Here is a 21,527-nt window from a genome sequence, read left to right as displayed (position 1 = left end):
CTCTTCTTGTTCCTCGTTTTATTTTTCTTCTTGGCAAACTTTTGGTCATCTTCTCGTAAAGTTTGAGGGGGTTATTAATATATATATATATATATATATATATATATATATATATATATAAAATACCTGATAGGGTTATTTTGGTTATTTCACATAGTTGTTTCTAGAAACAACTATTGTAATCGGTAGTTTAATTTTTATCTTTTTTATTTTTCATTTAGCATTAAATGTGCATTGGGGGCCCCACACCATAGTTGTTGGGACTCCCAACAGTCATAAATATGACTGTTGGGGGCTCCCAACGACTACATGTGTGAGCCTCCAATGGCTTCCCTTTTTATCCCTTTTCCTCTCCTTTCTTACCTCTTCTTTGTGTATAAATAGGGGTGTTCTCCCCTTGTATTCTTAAGCTTTTGATTTCCTTTCCAATAAAGTTTTCATGTTTTTTTACTTATGTGTGTAGCCTTTTAAAGGCCTTTTGTATTGTCCCATAGTAGACTTCTCTTATCTCTCTCTTGTACCTTAGTGCTTATCCATTGTTGGACATTATGAATGCATTAGCATTCTTGTTTTACATTTCCGCATACTTCATTATATATATATATATATATATATATATATATATATATATATATATATATATATATATATATATAGAGAGAGAGAGAGAGAGAGAGAGAGAGAGAGAGAGAGAGAGAGAGAGAGAGAGAGCTTTGGTGCGAGATGTTCATGAGTTATTTTGATTTTTTTGGGGGTTAAATCTGACCATGTGTATATGATCGACATGCTTGATTTTATAGGGACCATCCAACTACGATGCATAAGCAGGATTTTTTAAGGCTTGAAAATCAACAGTTCAAGATTTTCATAAATATGAACCAAAAGTTGTGTTTTTTCATTGAAAAAACACAATGCAGTAGTGATTCCTAGCAAATGGACCATGCCAAACTCACCGAATTTGCAAAAAATGTGTCGGAAATGCCTAGTTTACACCAAAGTTCTCAAATTCTAATGGTCCTAATATATATATATATATATATATATATATATATATATATATATAGGAGAGAGAGAGTAACCTGTAACAGTTGACAAAGATTTCGTCCACTGTTATTGGATGCACGCCCACCGCTGATCGCGTGGGCGATCAGCCGCTGATCGCCCAACGGGTGTTTTTCTGCCCAGCACATTAGCAGCATTCATGGTTCATTTACTTTAGATCATGCCTTGGATTAAAAAATTAAACATTTTAAATCTATTTTGTGTAAAGGTAAACCTGAACTATCCTGATTGCACCAAAATGTAAATGATTAAAAAAGCCTTTCTCATCCAAAATGTTAAATTCAAAACATTATTTCTAATCGATTTGGTTGAAAATGCACGAGGTGATGTTAAACTCAATTACATGAAAACTTTTTTGTAGGGGTATTTGTATCTTTCCAGGAATGAAATACCAGTTGGACTCACTCTTGTACATATTTTCTCTTCATGCATGTATTCCCTTTTTTAGTATAGATGGAAATTCAATCTGTCCTCCTTTGACTTCTATCCCTCTATGAAGCTAGCTTGTTTGCATTGTGTGCATGCAACTGTTTATGTTTATTTATTGTATAGCTGTTACAGTAATGCTGTTATCCCTGGAGGCTTGCAAGGTCTTGAATATCCTTCATCTTTGCTTTGGCCAATAATAGCATATATGTTAAATAAAGTATAAACAGCTGCTTTTTGTGCCTCCTGTCATGTAATTTCTTTTTAGCTATCTATTGCTGCATCATAATGTGTTGCAGTCGTTAATAATGTATTTGACATTTTTTCACTATAGATCAGTTTGTTATATGCCACATGTTTTTCTGTTGCTTAATTAATGCTTTTTGTCATTTTCTCAGGCTAGTCCTGACATGGCAGTCACGCTTCTTGAAATTGCAAGGATATTTGCAACTAAGGTTCCTGGAAAGATCGACTCAGATGTATTACAACTTCTATGGAAGGTAAACTCATACTCTTTTCTCTTTCATGACTCCATTTCTCAGGCTCTTTAACGTCTTCTGTACTTTGTTTTTATTATGTTTTTGGTGCAATTCTGGGCCCCACTTTTTTTTCATTTGGCAAGGAGATATGATCTAAATGAAGAGGATTTGTAGATGCTGGGCTTTTATGAAAATTATAATTGTTATTCTAAGATAGTAGGCTTCAAGACGGGCACTTTCTTTTTGCTTCACGTGTTCACTTTATCTTGTTTTGCCGCCTCTAGAGACTAAAGGAAAACAGATTAATACTTGTACAATGGAACACCTTCACATCCATATTACTCAAAGCAAATCTAATAGGTCTCGGTCCAAAAGGCTCAAGAACAAAGTCACAATCTGCTGGAAGCAAGATTTTGGATGTTTTCTCTAACTCCTTCCTGTTCTTTTGCAACAAATTATGAAGAGCAGAATAATAATTTAGCTTGCAGTTTAACTTTGTGGGACGTGGACATTAATGTGTGAATTTGAACTGGTCAATGTTTATGATTGATTCTTGGTAGAGAGCATTTTATTGTTTTGGTTGAATATTTATTGAGTTTATAAATATGACTGAAATGTTTGAATTAAGAATTTCAATCCTTCTTTAGTAAGTTGACGTAAGGGACCAATATTGGGCAGCTAATGCACGGGCTGTTAAGTATGTATATACCCATGAAAGAAAAAATGGTGTGTGAACTATCCATTCACGTGTGGATTGTTAAAGATCGGCTCCTCCTTAATGCTGAAAATTGATGAAGACTCCAAATTGATTTATAATCTCTTTGGGCAATATGGCATGGCTTTGTAAGTAAAAGTTGGCCCTAATCAACATAGAAGTTAGACAATTTTGAATGACAATAAGGTATATGCTGATTCAAGGATATAATTAGATTTAGTCGGGTAATGGAGCTTTTGTTATCTTCTGGAACGAATACTGCCTTTCGCAGTCAGAATCTTTATTTTATTCTCTAGTTAGGGGCAAATCTGCTTGGATTGTCCACACTGTTTAGGGATTGGAATCTGGATTGTGGTGCTGGGAAGAAATATTCTAGAAGCTGAATTTGTTTAATGAGAAGTGTAAGGAAATATGCAGAAGCACAAAACACAAGCTACTAAGAACTCACATGATCACAATGCACAAGTCCACTATGGGACAATACAAAAGCCTAACAAGGCAACAACGACAATATAAAAAATATAATCCTTTATTGATCAAAATGCTTAACACACGCATTGAAGAAAGAAGAGGGGTTCGACCCCTATTTATACACGAAGTCCCTTTTGAGGCGAGACCATTTGGGAGCTCCAAGGAGCTGTTGGGAGCTCCCAACTGTCATAAATATGACTGTTGGGCAGCCTCCCAACAGCTCTTTGGTCAAAGACCAAAGCGCCCTTGACCTTTTGGTCAAGGACAAAAAGCAGAAATAAAAAAAATAAAAAAGGGCTACATGCAGTCCCCAATGATTATTTTATTACAAGGGGAAAAGACCAAAATACCCCTGACTCAAAAAGTAAATTACATGCCATAAATAGTATATATATATATAAAATATTTTAACAAGGACTTATGATAAGTTAGCTGGGTACTGCAGAGCTACTTCCTCTGATTTGTTTCAGTCCAGTCTTGTTGGAACTCTTGTCTGGATTCTGGAGTGCATGAATGCCCTGCAGAGGCAGGATAGATCCTAGGACCATTATGTTCACATGGCTCATACCTCTTAAGGCCCTCTACTAAACTTTGAACACATGGTTTTGTTAAAACCAACTTTGAAAACACTCATGAAGGAACCATTTGCGGTGTGAAATGCACCACAACATGGTTTACAATTGGTTAGTATAAACTCGTTTCCTGTCATGTGACATGACACTCCCAAATCTATCAACCAACCAGAACCAATACCAGAAATACCTGCAAAGTCATTGCCAAAGGTACTAGAAGTGTTTGAGGCAGAAACATAAGACTGAGCAAGAGAAAATCGAGCAAAAAGCTGTTGAATTTGTTGTTGTAACTGATCAGACATCGAGTGAACAACCAACTGTAAATCTAGAGTGGAAGTGGTCACTACATCAGAAGTGTCTATCTCCACCTTCCCAATGCTCTTCTCATCACTTACAACATTGGATGTTGAGACAGTGCCAACCATTTTGGATTTCTTCTTTCTCAACACATGGAACAGTCGCTTCATATGCTCCATTTTTTTACAATAGTGACATCTCACACCACTCATGTCACCTCTGGATGATCTTATTTTCATAATCCTCTCACTATTGAATCCACCACTCTTAACAAATAGATGTCATAATAGTCATCAAATGTACAACTACCATTCAAATGACCACCAATCTCCTTTCCTTCCACTACAACAGTCGTGGAGGAGTCCAACCAATATGCATAATTGGTTCTACCAGGCTTTACCGTAACAACCTCAATTGGTTTTCCCTTCTCAATACTTTCCACAACCTCCAACTACAAGTGAAGACTATCTCAAGGAACCCACACGAAACACAAATAACAGCAAGCAAGAGCCACAAAGATGTTGTACACCCTAATAGCACTGCCAAAAAAGTAAATATTCCCAAATAGTAGGCCGATAACAATCCACCCAACACCAAGGGCCTTCACAATCACTACTAACAACCCAAAATAATATGCAAACACAATTTGAGTGGGTCGATCTTAACAAAAATACTCATACAACACAAGATGAACAATCAAGTTGTCCTATATACCTAAACCAAGTATAAGGCCCCAAAGCGCAATTACTGCCTATAGTCTTTCAAAAATCTTCACCAATACTCACCAACACCATCAAAATACCACCCAAGAATGATATACACCACTCTCTGAGTCAAATACGACCAAAATGGATCAAGATACAAGCCTTCAGAACCACTGATTGAGTCAGAATAGGCAGATTTACCAACCAGTCCACTATTCACTGTCTCTTTCAGAAATTCAACGAAAAATCAACCAAAAATCAACCATTGATCCTATTGACATGATTTTTTGTTCAAAAGACTCATGAAATCAGTGTCTATCAGAACTCCAAAACAAACAGCATAATTTTCAAACTTCACTGGGTGTGATGATGTCATCACCTCAAAAAGATGAGACCAGTTGTGATGCAGACGAATCCCAAGGCAAGGATGAATCTCGAATCTCCCTCTTGATGGACTCGACAACTTCCTAATGCTCTCATGGCTCTGATACCATGTTTGCAAGCATCGGATTTCATGAAGTTTCCAAGAAGCTTAAGGAAGAAGACGCAAAGAGTGAAAACATAGAAACTTGCTTCATTAACTTCTGAAGAATGAGAGAATACAACATATAGGATTCTACCCCTTTGGTTACTCTAAAAGAAAAAAAATAGTTGACTACACTCCTTATTGCCATGTTACAAAAATACCCCTCTAGAATAAACATATATACAAAGAAAGAGGGCAGCACAAATAACGCCCCAAAATTTCAACTTGTAAATTTTGAAATCATTTAGAGAAAACCTTTCAAAGTTCTAGATTTTGATCTTTAAAATCGACAACGGAAGTCATTTTCTTTTAGAGAGAAAAACAACTTGACAATTATGGGCACGTTAGCTTACAAACCAATCTTACTTACAGAGAATAGCCAGGATGCCAATAAAAAGAGGGTGATCTCGAGCCATGTTGCATCGCACCATCGGCTATCTGTAAAGTCCTACTTGTCACCTACCCATAAAATGGGTCAGTTTCATAACAAACTGGTAGGTGCACAAATAAACAATATATAATAAATAAAGTAGGACATCACAAGATAAACAATTTATTTCATTGAAAGCAATAATAACATTTGTAATTTGCGAGAAATTAAATCTGAGCATTAAAGACATTTAACTTGCATTAAGAAACAAATTATACATTTACCAACATTTAACAGTTAAGGAAACATGTAAATATGCATGATCTAATGCATAACAGAAGTATGCATGATTTCAATGCACATGTATGAACACATTATTATATATAGTCAAGTCTTCTTTTCTATATGCATCTTCCTATTAAATGCACACAATTTAAGTTTCTCTTTTTAATTATCGTTGCCCGCAGATACATCAAACAGGTAAAATCCCTGAGGTCAAGTTAAGTTCCCAAGGTAGCTTAGCATACAAGTTTTATCTTATTATTAGGTTCTAAACTTAGTCCTCGATCGATATCAGAAAACAACACCATCCATCAGAACATTGGAAATCGACATCCAATGTCGGGAACACCATGAAAATCAGCATCCACTGGCGTCACTTTTTTGGTATACCAAAACAACAGTTGTGTCTACACACCACCTATAAGCAAAGTGACAGACTATCCCTAAAACCCTGGTTAGGAGAAGAATCTCAATATCGGGTTTAGAGACAACAACAATGCACATAAAGTTTTAGTATCCTCACAGTCCCCAAACCGCCAAGCTCAAGATTACCTTTCCATAGAAGGAACATCAAGGGAGCATTAATTACACCGTTCTCTTTCTTATCTTATTGTTAATATTAATTTCATAAATTTGCAAATCAGCATGTGCAACTCTATGAAAATGTCCACGAAGAGACAATACACATCCAAGCATGAATACTTTATAAAAGATGTGCTCAAATGTATTCAAACAACACTTGAACAAATACGCATACAAGCGTAAAATAAGCAAACATGCACAAAGGCATGCGATGAATGCATTAACAAAAAGGAAATGCTTGAGACTCTCAAGCTTATTTTTACAAAGGGGGAGCACCCCTATATATACACATCCACTCAAGAGGAGCCAACATGGGGGCTCCCAAAGGAGTCGTTGGGAGCCCCCAATGGTCACATTTGTGATCGTGGGGGCCCCCCAACGACTCTATTGGGAGGCCCCCAATGTGATTAAAAAAAAAACAAAAAATAAAAAACAAAAAGCTAAAAAATAAAAAAAGAAAAAGAAAAAGAAAAAGAAAAAGAAAAAGAAAAAGAAAAAGAAAAATACAGAAAATAATTACAAGCATAATTCCAAAGGAAATATGCGTAAAAGGGAGAATTATAGAAATACCCTTTCTGGTATTATAATAGAATATATATTTATATATATAGAGATACATATACATACATACATGGTATACGTATATATATAAATCTCTCTCTCTCTCTATATATATATATACATGTACATTTCAACACCCCCCTCAAACTTACGGTGTGATGACCATAAATTTGCCAAGAAGAAAGTGAAACCTAGGCGAACAAAATGCCTTAGTGAAGAAGTCTGCCAATTGATATTCAGACGTCACGTACGGGAGATCAATGACCTTCAAATATTCCTCTCGAACATAGTGATAATCTATTTCTATATGCTTTGTTCGCTCATGGAAAGTATGATTCTTGGCAATATAAATTGCACTTTTATTGTCACAGCATAACTTTGTTGGTTCTCCAATGTGAACTCCCATATTATTTAGAAGATGCTGAATCCATACAATTTCCATGGTGGTGGACGCCATGACTCTATATTCTGCTTTGGTGGAGGACAGAGAGACCTTCTGCTGCTTTTTACATCTCCAGGAAATCAATGATTCTCCTAAGAAAACACAGAAACCAGTGGTGGAGTGACGATTATTAGGGTCACCTCCCCAATTTGAGTTAGTATAAGCAATTAACTTTAATTCAGAAGACAACAAAAATACTCCCTTGTTTACAGTTCCCTTAAGATATCTGATGATGCGAAGAACACTCATGTGAACCGTTGTGGGAGCATGCTGGAATTGACATGCAATGTGAATCGCATGTGACAAATCAGGCCGAGTGATGCTAAGATACATCAACGAGCCTACTAGTTGCCTGTAAGGAGTGGGGTCGGTCAGAGGAATCCCATCATCAATCTTCATTTTTGAGCCCATTGTTTCAGGAGTTTCGCAAATTTTGTCATCGGAAATTCCTGACCTGTCAATAATCTCAAAAGTAAGTTTAGATTGAGATAGAAAATAACCACGTTGAGAGTAAGCAACCTTAATTCCAAGGAAATATATAAGAAAACCTAATTTCAAATTTCGAAGTCAAGACAGATTTAATACCCTTGACTCCTTGAACATCATCACCTGTGATTAACATATCATCAACATAAAGTAATAATATCACAATCTCTGCATCAAATTTTCTAATGAATAATGCAGTATCAATATAACAGGAAGAAAAACCATTTTCTAACATTACATTGTTAAATCTGTCGTACCAGGCTTTCAGAGCCTGTTTCAAACCATAGAGGGCTTTCCGAAGGCAAAAAACTTTATCTTTAGGATTTTTTATGTCTGGTGGGGCATCCATATAAACTTCTTCATTAAGATCACCATTTAGAAAGACATTTTTTACATCCATTTGAAAAATGTTCCATTTTTTAATAGACACAATAGTGATATGACATCTGACTGTAATAATTCGGGCTACGGGAGCAAAAGTTTATTCATAGTCAATGCCATATTCTTGGCCATACCCTTTTGCGACTAAGCGAGCTTTATATCTCTTTAGCGATCCAAGGTCTTAACTTTAAATACCCAGCGACAACCTATAATTTTCTTTCCAATAGGTAGAGTTTGGAATTCCCATGTCTCAGCTTTCTTAAGAGCTTTGAGTTCATTTTCCATAGCTTCTTGCCACTCTACACATTTTTTGGCTTCCTCGAAGTTTCTTGGTTCCAAGTAAGAATGAATGACATAAAGACAAGCCCTATATCTGGGTGAAAAAGAATCAAAAGAGACAAATCGAGTTGGAGGTGTAATAACTACGAAAAATAGGGAGGTTTGGGTCTTGGATCCCTTCACTGGATCCAAATGCAGTAGGCAGTAAGGTACGAATTATATGGGTCAGGTCGAATTCACCATGGACCCAAATAGATCCACTTAAGGATTTGCCAAGTGGTGTCATTTCGAACCCACGTCAATGGATCCACTTTAAAATTCATCGGTTTGAATGGGTTCGTAACCTATGACAGACCCGGATCCACTTTAGAGTGGATCCGGTACGGTGGGTTATCGGGTTCGGACCCGGACCCGTTCCCCTTTTTATTAAAAGTCGAGTATAAGAATCGTGCCTAGGGCACAATTCTTGCCCAAGAGTGCATATCGCAAGATCGGGGGAGGGGAGGGAAATCGGCTCCTCCGGTTCATCGGAGACAGGGGGTCGCCGCTGTACAAGAGGAAGGTGAGGAAGGTCTCAAACAACTTTTGTTTTGATTTTCCAGCCTCTTACCTCCCTCTTTCTTCCTCTCTGAAGATTCTGTGCACGTTGGTGGAGTCACCATTGTTAGAGGTACCTCGACCACCTGCTGTCGCCATCGTCGACGTTCTTCTCACAGCAGGCATCGATAACGATTGAGGTAGGATTCTGTCTCTGATCTTGTTGGGTGTGGACTGAATCGGGTTGGGGTTGGGTCGGTCAAGGGAAATCCCGATTATTATCGCATGTACGAGATTCCAATTCTTTCTTGGTTGTATGAAAATCCAACATCGTGGCTTGGGGTTACAGGTAAGGCTAACGATAGCCTTGGGAAGGGCAGATGTTTACGTGTCTAGTCCTTAAACATAAATCCCCAAATCAAATCGATTTGGGGGTTTTCTTCCTAAATCATAAATCCCCAAATCAAATCGATTTGGAGGTTTTCTTGATAAACCGTAAATCCCCAAATCAAGTCGATTTGGGGGTTTTCTTGATAAACCCTAAATCTTCAAATCATAACGTTTTGGGGGTTTGGTTTGATCCTATTCATTTGCTTGATAGGATTTGCTTTCTTTTCTCGCTCAGATTGATTTTTCTTATTCATAGTTGACTTTGTGATGAATAGCATTTCTTGATCTTGCATCCGATTCTTTTTATATCTATACTTGTCTACGTTTACTTGTTCATCTACCTGCAAATAATAACCAAGCGGTAATGATAAGTCACTGTATACATCTTTCTTTTCGGTTCGCCTGTTGTTTTTGAGAATCCCAAAAGTAATGATAGTTTCAAATATCGGCAGGGCTGGGTGATATATATATATATATATATATATATATATATATATATATATATATATATATATATATATATATATATTTATTTATATATATTATAAACTGCGCCAGCACCCTTTCTTGATTGACTAGTTGTATGGGCATCATGTCAACACAGACTGTTTGATACTGTTCCATGATTTTTTTTGTACTATGCATGATTGTATCGAATCTTTTATTTTCGATTTGCTGAAGATGTTGATTTCCTGTTGACATGCAAAGGTAGGCTCAAAATGAGTTTCTTTTCATATCCCTTAGTGGCTAATTCTGTCAGTTTATCTTAGCCATATGTAGTGAATTATGTCAGTCCCTGAGTGACCTGAATATTGGTACATTTGGAGCCATTATTACCTCTCATCTTAAATGGTTTATGACTGATTATTAAATCTGGCTGAAGAAGTAACCCTTGCTAATTGTGCTATTTGTTTTCTTGAAAAATCTGTTCGATAAGCTACTGCACCCCTATGTATGAAATGTTATATTTCTGCACTAATTCAGTGTTCAACTGCATTCTATATTGAACAAGTGTCAGCACAATGTAGTTTACCACAAAATTTCAGAGTAGCTTAATTGACATTTCTGTTAACAAACTCTCAAGATACATGATATTTCTGTTAATGGAGAAATTGGGTCATACTTATAGGATAGCTACCTATGATGGTACTCATGTCTAATATATGGTGAACAATGAACATATCACATGACAAGGAAATTGGGTCTCAATGTTTGAGTGTGTGTGTGTATTACTAAGAATGGGGTTTAATGTTATGACAATTGTGGAAATGTTCTAAACTTCGGGAAAATAAATAAATTAATGAAACCAATTACAAAATTGAGACCTACCTTGGAGAGGGTGGGTGATACAAGACTTCGAGGACTTGTGTTTGGTGTCGAGCGTGAAGCGGCTCGTGGGTCCCCGTCCTCGTAGTTAGGAACCAAGACTACCTATGTGTCCTAGGTGGTAGTTTTACATCTTCTGCAGAGGTTAGGGATGCATCCTGTCTTGAGTTGAGCCCTTGGGAGACTCTCTCGGCTGTTGGTCGCTCCCTTGGGGATTCAGTCTCCATTAGAATGTTCGGGTTAATAAATTACCTAGAATAATATACCCCCGAACGTTCTCTTCTGAGATGGTCACCTGTGCCCGTGTGTACCCACGGGATAAGATAATTAAACATCATTTAGATGAGTTAGGTGTCACAACTAGTGAAGACACTAGAGAGATATATGTAAGTTGTATTTAAGATGCTTCATATTATCAACTTGTAAATTAGTAAAATTCTTAACTTGGTGGATACGAGGTAATTAAATTGTTATCTGAAAGTGTACATATTATTACACTGACTGTGGCATACCTCACCTGCTTATCAATGTTGCATATTTGTTATTGCTAAATAACTGCCCACTTGCATATTAATGTGGCATAGTTGTTATGGTTATATAACTGCTTACCTGCTCATGTACATGAATTTAGATCTTTGTTACATAGTGCTTACCTGTCTTGTGATACATTAAAGATCAACCATGAAACTCATACCACAAACTCGATTCACGATATACTTGTACTATAAGTACAGAATTCCTGCTTAGACGTGGTAGTCTAATTCCTATTCTATTTTATGTCTTGAGTAGTCACCACAAGCGGTTACATGAGAGGTTTCGACATCTATTTGATCTACTGGTTCCCTGGCCAACTTGTAACTGATATGCCATCTGTGATTCGTTCTTTGTAAATATACTTTTGTAAAAGTTCATGAACTGAAGTGAAATAAAGAATGTGTCGATTGTTTGAAGATCTTTTTACCTGTATCTCTCCATTCATTTAACCATGAGTTATAAAATGATTTCGCTGTATAAAAAAAAATCCCAGTGTTTCTGGGTTAAGTTTTTTGGGCGTTACAGGAGGTCTCCTATTTTTTTTCAGATCGTTTGTGATCATAAGTAGGAACAAACTCATCATATTGCTCAATAGCACTTCTGAAAGTATTTCGATTTCTGCGAGAATAGGTTATTGGGTCATTTGAGATTCTATCTCCTTGAATATTGGGTGAGTTAAATTCTTCAATATCTAATTCTTTTTCATCATCATGGTTTGATGATATTTCATCATCACTAGACATATCATCATTACTAGACAGTAAGTCAAATAAGAAAGAATAATCAACGTTTTCATGGTGAGAATTATCTTTTTCAAAGCCACTCTCATTTTCCAAGAATGTCACATTTCTTGAGACGTATAAATTATCATTTCTTGGATTGTAACATCGAAACTCTTTTTGAGTTTCGGAATATCCAAGAAAGGCGCAGGGAATAGCCTTAGGAGAAAGTTTATCATTCTTATCTGTAAGAATAAAACATTTGCAACCAAAGACTCGTAACCTGTTATAATCAGGTTTCATTTTATATAAAACTTCAAAAGGAGAAATTTTACCCAAATTCCTAGATGGTAAACGATTTATTAGATACACAGAAGCAAGAGCCGCCTCGGCTCAAAAGTTTTGAGGAATGTTTTGGGATATAAGAAGTGTTCGAGCGGTTTCAATGATATGTCTATGTTTTCTTTCGGCTAACTCATTTTGTTGAGGGGTTTTAGGACAAGACCTTTGGTGAAGTGAACAATACTTCAAGGTACTTCTTGAATTCATTGGAGAGATATTCTCCTCTAGAATCACTTCTGAATATCTTAAGATTACTGTTAAATTGATTTTTAATCATCACATGAAATGATTTAAAACATGAAAAAACTTCATGCTTATGTCTAAGAAAATAAATCTAAGAGTACCTAGAAAAGTCATCCACAAAAATCACATAATAGGAAAATCCTCCTTTCAAAACAATCGGTGTCGTCCCCAAACATCGGAGTGAACGATTTCGAAAGATTTAGAAGTAAACGTAGATCTTTGTTCAAACGACATACTTCTCATTTTTCCAAGAATACAATCATTAGAAGAGAATGTATTTTTACAAAGTTTTTTAGCAAAATGTAAATAAGATAACTTGGTGATGTTAGGATGACCAAGTCTTTTGTGCCAAATATTTATATCCTTGTGTCTGACAATATTACAATTTTTTTTTTTTGAAACTTAAAGAGAGTCGATATAGTATAAGTCTCCCTTCCTAGAGCCTTCTCCAATCAATTTTCTGTACCGACGATCCTGTATTAAACATTTATCAGAAGAGAATTTAATATCGCATCTATGGTCCGAGAGTTGAGAAACAGAGAGAAGGTTCAAGTTTAATTTAGGTATAAATCTAATTTTTGGAATACAAAAATCTTGAGTTTCAAAGTTACCTATGCCTTTAATGTCAAGAGAAGTCCCATCCGCAGTAGAAAGGAAAGATGGAGAAATATTTTTCGAATAATCGGAAAGAGAATACATGTTTGAGGACATATGAAAAGACACACCCGAATCCAAAAGCCAAGAAACATTACCTGGAGGGGAAACGGTAGACACAGCGGCATCGAAGGTGGCTCCCTTGAGGAGAGGTTGGAGAGCTTCCACTATTTAATTTAGTGAAAGAGATCCATTTGAAGATGTCTCCTCCTTTTGCAGTATACCAGTGGTCGCCATGGCTAGAAGTTTCCTCCACTTAGTTCATATGGGTTTGATATGACCCGGTTCTTTACAAAAATGGCAAATAATCTTGCTATAGTCCTTCCTTCCTCCTTGTCCACTATTTCCCCCTTGATTTTGAGTTTTAAAATGAGGATGATAGGTTCTTACATTATTTCCGGGTTTAGACACCGCATTGACCCCATCATTGTCTTCATAGTTAGAGGGGACCGTAAGCACATTTGACCCTTGCTTACTTATACCCATACGGGTTTCTTCACCACTTAATTTGGTGAGAACATCCTCAAGAGAAGGAGTGAAAGAAGACAAAAGAGAAGACCTTACTTGCTCAAATTCGGGCCTTAGCCCATTCAAAAAATTGAAGAATCGATCTTCTTCCAGTTGTTTATGACGAAGTTCAATCGCTTCTCCACTCCATTTTGGTTCGAGCATGGAAAACTCGTCTCAAATGGAAGAAAGATCGATGGAGTATTCTCTAACAGTCATGTCACCTTGGAGAAGAGTAAGAGCCTTCTTTTGAAGGTAGTATTTATAGGATAAATCCCTTGACGTATACATTTTTTCAAGATAATACCAAGCTTCCGAAACTTTCTTGAACTTAATAATATTGGCATTAATCTTGGTTTCAACCGATGAAAAAATCTTGAAATTTTTCATTTCCCATTCATCGTGCTTCTTAAAATAATCAAGAGCTTTGGTTCTTTCGTCCCCTTTAAGGATCTTGATTTCACCTTCCGTTATCATGGTGATTTTTGGTTCCGGTTCAGGGATTGTGCCTTGCATATAACTCCAAAGACCCTTCCCTTTTATATCAGCCTCCATGTTCCCGACCCAAACGTGATAGTTGAAGCCATTTAGTTTAAAATCGAGAGCAAAATGAGACTCTTTTTCACCCATTAGAGAGGAGAGATGAAAGAAAAAATACGTACCAAAGTAAGATTTTTAGATCTTGTCGCAAAGCTCTTCTAAAATATTGGAGGAAGAGAATCCACCACTTCAATCTTCAAAACACTAAAGGCACGCTTTTCGAGGCACTCGAAAAACAAAGAATCCCACGATCTTCTATCTTCAACCAAGCTCTGATACCATGTGAAAATGTCCACGAAGAGACAATACACATCCAAGCATGAATACTTTATAAAAGATGTGCTCAAATGTATTCAAACAACACTTAAAGAAATACATATACAAGCATAAAATAAACAAACATGCACAAAGGCATGTGATGAATGCATTAACAAAAAGGAAATGCTTGAGACTCTCAAGCTTATTTTTACAAAGGGAGAGCACCCCTATATATACACATCCACTCAAGAGGAGCCGACATGGGGGCTCCCAAAGGAGTCGTTGGGAGCCCCCAACGACTCTATTGGGAGGCCCCCAATCTGATTAAAAAAAAAACAAAAAACAAAAAGATAAAAAATAATAAGAGAAAAAGAAAAATACAGAAAATAATTACAAGCATAATTCCAAAGGAAATATGCATAAAAGGGAGAATTATAGAAATACCCTTTCGGGTATTATAATAGAATATATATATATATATATATATATAGAGAGAGAGAGAGAGATACGTATACATATATACATGGTATACGTATATATATATATATATATATATATATATATATATATAAATCTCTCTCTCTCTCTCTATATATATATACATTTTAACAAACTCTTCACGGTCTACCACCCGTGGCAACAATAGAACAGTGCAATTAAAACCACAATACCAAATATGACTTTTGCAATGCAAAAACAAGTACAACAAGTACAACAAGGAGCAGCAAGGAGCACACCGGCTCAAGGCATCCCACAACCCATGATGATCCATCTTGATCATCTATTCATTTATATGCAAAAATCTTAAGGAACATGCCAATGCATTCTCTTCATATCACATGCCTTTCGATGCACAATCATGAATGCCAATTTAAAGATGTGCATGGAATAATAATATTCATATACATGTATTCATTATTACAATGCATGCTTCCATATAATCATGCCAAATGCATGCTTCCATTCATGAACCAATTCAATTAAACATGTGAACCAATACATGATTTTATTCATGAATCGTACAACTGAACATGTGAACACTCATGCCACTAATTACATGCAAGACATGATAATTTCAGGTCTTTACATGCATAAGAAGCAACTATGCATTAATACCATGAACATGCATGTCATAAACAACCTAGACGTGTGCAATGTCATATTCTCTTGCATGCATAAAACCAAGTGTAAGCCAATTAACACATGCAAACACTCATTTAATGCTCATTGCACACTTCCCTTCATTACACATACTCATGTCAATTGCACACTTGCATTGCATACACATATCCACATTAAGGCGTAATTTTTTTAAGTGTTCATATACTTGCCAATGCATAAGTAAACAAGTAAAGCAAGTAAAGGAAATTAATGGCAGAAAACTAACTGCAGAAATAATCTATGCATACAGAATATGGCAACTACAGGAAGCATGTAATAAAGACAAGTAAAGAACACAAGTCATATGAGTATCATCTGTCATTATCTCAATTTCCTAAATCTTTATTTAATTCATCCAAAGTCCTTGTGCGACTTTCCCCTACCTTAGGAGGTTACTGTGCTGCGTGCGCCTACGTGTGTAGGTGTTATAGGCCTCTGGTCGCGGGACACGAGCAAGATCCTTCGCGTGAACTGCACAAGGTAAGAATACCTAAAATTTCATAGCCAAAATAATGATCAGAAAGGGGCAGGTGTACAACCCCTGCACGCCTATCCGCATGGCGAAGGGGCGGGGACACAACCCCAATCCGCCACTCTGATGGTAACCCAAAAGGAAAGGGAGCAGGGGCACTGCCCCTGCTCGCTGTCCTGTCAGTAGCAAAAGTAGGGGCAGGGGCAGTGTGCCCCTGTTAGCCTATAATCATCAAAAGGGGAGGGGGCAACGGTCCTGCCCCACCAGCTAAAAAGGAAGGCGATAGGGGGTTGAAACCCAGCCTGTGGACAGGTCAAACAGAGGCAAGGCAGGGACCAAGTCCCTACCGGAATCTCAGACGGAGGGAGGGTGCGGCAAGGAGCCAGCGGCCCCTTATCGACCCTCTGACAGGTAGCCGAGAGAGAGGGGGTGCAGGGAGGGGGCTCGGTCCCTTCCCTGCATGCGGAGAGCACCAAGAGAGAGAGAGAGGGAGGTAGGGCTTCACCCTGCTTGTCGGAAGGCTCAGGTAGCAGCCAGACAGAGGCAGGGCCTTGCCCTGCCTGCGGCGAATCCGAGTGGCAAGGGCGAGACCCCCTGCCGCACGAGAATCTCAATCGGTAGGGGTCCAGGCCCCTGCCAAATGGGAGGAATCGAAGAAGACAGAGAAGATAGAGGGAGGAAGAGCATGGCAGGGGGCCGCTGGCCTCCTGCCAGCCTTCCGACAACGCAAAAAAAAAGAGGAGGGAAAAGGAAGACGAAGTAAAAAAAGAAGAAGACGGAGAGGAGGGCATACCTGCGACATCGATGGTGGTCGGGGTATGCCTAATGGGAGGGGATGATGATCGGGGCTTCCTCCAACGAATCGAAGAGGACGATGGAGGCGAGGGAGAGAGAGCGCGATTGAGAGGGAGAGGCGGCGTCGGCTCAGTTGCACACACGGAGGTCGGAGTCGAGAGGGAGGAGAGAGAGAGGAGAAGCTTAGGGGTGAGGGTTTCCCCTCACCCTTGCGTGCTTTTAAAGTCACGGGAGGGGGGTGCGCGATTCGGGAAACCCCAATGGGGTTTCCTTTTTCTCGCAGAGGGGAAAAGGGAGAGGCGCGACTGCGAGGGGGCGAAGAGGGTTTAAAAGAAACCCTCGCCCCTTCGTGTTTTAACCCTAACGGGCCTGGGTCGGGTCTGGATCTGACCCGGGTCTGATTTTTTTTTTAAATTTCGTGGGTTTTACAACACACACTCTAGTAAAATGAGTATTACGTTCCTCAACAATGTAATCATCATTGTAGGTACCATCTTCATGTGTAGGCATTGAAGGTAAAAAGTTCGTAACCATGATCAACATCAAGAACAAGATCAAATAAGGAAGAATCTTCGGTTTCTTTAGATTGCTGGTCAGTTTTAAAATATATTTATTTTTCAACAAAGTTAACATTTCTAGATACATAATTTATCCAAAATAGATCATAGCATTTAAATCCTTTCTTATTTTCAGCATAACCAAGAAAAATACATTATGTAGCTTTAGGAAAAAGTTTATCTCCTTTGTTCATGAGAACAAAACATTTGAAGCCAAAGATTCTTAATCTAGCATAATCAGGAAGATAGCTTTTTAGTAGTAGAGATATTTTTCAGGGTTTTTTAAGGTAATCTATTAATAAGATATATGGCAGTTAAAGCAGCTTCGACCCAAAAGATTTTTGGCAAATAACTAGAAATGAGAGGAGTTCTAGTGGTTTCAATTATGTGCCTGCTTTATTTCGGCTAGGCCATTTTGTTGAGGAGTGTAAGGGCACGATTTTTGGTGAGTTGTTACATTTTAAGATAGGCATCAAATTCTTTAGAAATGTATTTTCTTCTTGAATCGGTTCTAAGAGTCACAATTTTTGGAATCAATTTGGTTCCAACAAGAGCATGAAAAGTCTTAAAAGTAGAGAATACTTCATGCTTATGCATTCATTCAAGAAAATTCACTGTTTTTATTTTGCCAAGAATGCATTCATTACAAGAAAATTCTTTCAATTTACAAAATTTTCCTCAATTGGTAATGAATTTCATTTTGGATATAGAAGGATGTCCAAATCTTTTATGCCATAAGCACAAATCCTTTTTAAAAACACTATGTTACATTTGTAGGTACACTCAAATAGTCCATGTAGTATAATCCTCCTCTCTGCAATCAGCTTCCCTAATTGGTGATCCTACACCCAATAGGATTTGGATGAGGAGACATCATACTTGTGGTGACAAATCTAAGAAACAGATAAAAGGTTAAAGCTCAATTTTTTAGAATAAATCTAATATTTGGAATTGAATTTTTTTTATCATTTTCAAATAATCTTTCAAATTTTCCTATTCTTTTGATGTTTAAAAAGGTTCCATTTGTTGTAGAAACAAAGGAAGGGTTTGAAATTGGTTCACAATGGGATAAGAGAAATTAGGTGTAATGCAAAAGGAGACAACAGAATCAAGAAGCCATTTATCTATGCCTGGAATAGTCGGAGATGAGACAATCGCTCCCGGGACATTTTTGGATTCCTTCATTACTTGATGCATGGCCTCAGTTAATTCGGTCATGCTCTATTCTCCAATGGTTTTCTTGGATTGCTTTTGGCTTGTTTCAGCTATATATTTTCCCTTTTTAAGTTTGGGGATTCCGGTCTAATATGACCGACTTCTCCATATTGATTGCAAGTCACCTTTCGAGGGCCTCCACTATTATTTTTGTTGAAATGTAGAGGTTTATAAATATGGAGGCCTATAGGTTTTGGTTGAGACCCTGGGTTTAGAGGCAACAAGAACGGTGTCGTTGACTTTTTCTTTGTTTTCTCGCAATCCTCCTTCCTCCATACTCAACTTTGAGAGAGTCTCACAAAGGGTAGGAATGGATTGTCTAGGGAGGAGCATTATTCTTACCCCTTCAAATTCAAGTCTCAGGCCATTCAAAAAATGTGAAGAATTGTTCTCTCTTGACTTGTTTTTGCCAAAGATGGAGATGTCCATGTGTCTCCTATTTAGGCTCTAAGATGGCTAATTCTCTCCATAAGAGAGCCATCTCGTTGTAGTTATTGTAATACCCACGAATTAGTGGTTAAATAGTTAAATGAGATATAATAGAAATTCTAAAGTATATTTTATGATTTCGAGTATACTGTTGCATTTGTATCAAAAATTTGAAGAAAATGGCATTCGTTTCATCAAAATTAGTGTTAAAATGAGTTCGGAGCACCCCTGACAAGTTCTTGGTGACATTTGACCAAAAAGGGTCGACCCTCCAAAAGGGGAGTCGATCCCTTGCTTGAAAATGACCCCCGAGGATCGACCCTCTTTGGTGTTTTGGTGTTGTAGGGCATAATGGACCACACGGGTCAGCTGCTTGCCCAGAAGAGTCGACCCCTACAGTGCTGTGTAGGTGAGTTGGATCATGTGGGTTGGAGTGGATCTGATCCACCTCAACCCAGATGAGTCACCTCACTTTCCCATCAACCGTACCACCCTTTCCCCTCAACCCCCTACTTATTGCACCACCCTACCACATGCAAACTTAGTTTGCATTTACACCACCACGGCTCGCCTTCTGGTTCAGATTCTGCCTATAAAAAGGGGCAGTCTCTCCTCTCGTTTCAAACCCACCTCCTTATCCTCCTCCCCTCTCTCTCTCTCCTCTTGCCTCTCTTCTCTATAGGAACAGGCAGCCGAAGGTTCGCCCTCCCACTTCCTGTTTCTCTCCGTTTAGACAACGGTCGGAGATCCCGCAACCACTACCTTCGTTTCAGAGTAAAGCTCCATCGGACTTGGAGCTGCAAACTACATAGAACCAAGATAGATTTACCTTGACCGAGCATGTATGCATAGTTGTAGGTTGCATAAGCAGTACTCTTCATGTTAGAGGATTTTTTTAAGGTTTACGTATGAGAAACATTGCAAAAGTATCTCATTTTCATATTATAAATATACATATGTTTTGAGAACCGATGCATGTTTATTTTAAATAAACTCTGTTTCTTCATAATAAACTATTGTTTTATTGTTTTATTGTTTTATCGAGTTGTGAATGTTTACACAACTCGTACATCCGTTTAGGTGAAGTTTCGATATGTGAAACTCGACGAAAACCGAGTTACAAGAAAGTTGAAAATGCAAGAGTCCACTCTTTGTGTTAGTAGAGTCGACCCTTGCTGCTTTTTGTTCAGGTTGTGAAGGCCAGGATAGTCGACTCTCGTGATGGTCTGGGTACAAGCCCCTGACAACAAAAGAGTCGACCCTCCAAAAGGATGAGTCGACCCTTGCTCTGCCGGAAGGCAGAACCCTCTGTTATTCAGCAGAGTCAACTCTGGCATAATGAAGTCGACTCTTGCTGAAAGAATAGTCAACTCTTGCAGAATAAGAGTCGACCCTTAGACTGTTTTGATTTGTTTTAAAACTTTAGAATGCTGTGAGTCGACCCTACTAGCTAGAGGGTCGACCCTTGCTATGAAAATCACCTTGTTTGTGTGGTTTAGATTGCAGACTCTGATGAGTCGACCCTTCTAATGTTATGTTCGGTTCTGACTCAAAAGAGTCGACCCATGTTAAAAGATAGTCGACTCCTGGGAACTTGAGTTAGGATTTTTGATTTTTTGAACTCGGCTAAGGCTGTCAAGCCGAGGATTCAGATGAATCACCCCGGGAACAAGCCAGAAGACTTGTTTTCCCTACAACCTCACATGGAATGCGTAGGTAAGTGCCTAGTGGTCCAATGAGAAACCATTTTTACGTTAAGATAAATGTGATAGTATTATATATGTTGGTAGAACTGTAAATGTGATGTTTTACTACATGATATTGATATATGCAACACATGAGACTAGTTATATGCTTCGATCTATAGCATGTAGATGAATGATATGCAAATGCATCATGTGAAATCATGCTTAAGAATGTTGTTGATTATGTTTAAGCCTGGTATTATGGCATGTGTGTCATGCACATGGGCTTTGCACCGAAAGGGGCCATGGTTCAAGCCCAGATATGCGCTCTTGACCTTATGTATGGTCAACCGAAAGATTGTGTTAGTGCCTCAAAGTGGTGGTTGATAACCTTATAACAAGTTAAAAGCATACGTGCTTAAGCCCGGTAGATGCTATTGTATTTGCATAAGATCAATTATTACTTAAAGCATGTATATCAGGAGAGTTAACTAAAGAACATGAATGATTAATTCTCTTGTAGCTTAC

The 21,527-nt window shown here is 37.9% G+C and overlaps 1 protein-coding gene across 3 annotated transcripts in view; it reads left to right on the top strand.

The window, feature by feature from the left end:
- LOC149815805 (SH3 domain-containing protein) overlaps nucleotides 1–21,527 on the top strand; it is a 175,887-nt gene that overhangs the window by 123,777 nt on the left and 30,583 nt on the right. For all 3 annotated transcript variants that reach the window (XM_089989979.1, XM_089989980.1, XM_089989978.1), the window contains exon 15: nucleotides 1,887–1,988. In XM_089989979.1, the coding sequence (XP_089846105.1) occupies nucleotides 1,887–1,988 (102 nt within the window). The remainder of the gene's footprint in view (nucleotides 1–1,886; nucleotides 1,989–21,527) is intronic.

Source organism: Nuphar pumila, chromosome 15, assembly GCF_984573655.1.
Source record: "Nuphar pumila chromosome 15, dmNupPumi1.hap1.1, whole genome shotgun sequence".
NCBI classification, from domain to species: Eukaryota; Viridiplantae; Streptophyta; class Magnoliopsida; order Nymphaeales; family Nymphaeaceae; genus Nuphar; species Nuphar pumila.
Note: the sequence above shows the minus strand (reverse complement) of the source record. Positions and strands in the feature narration are given on the sequence as shown.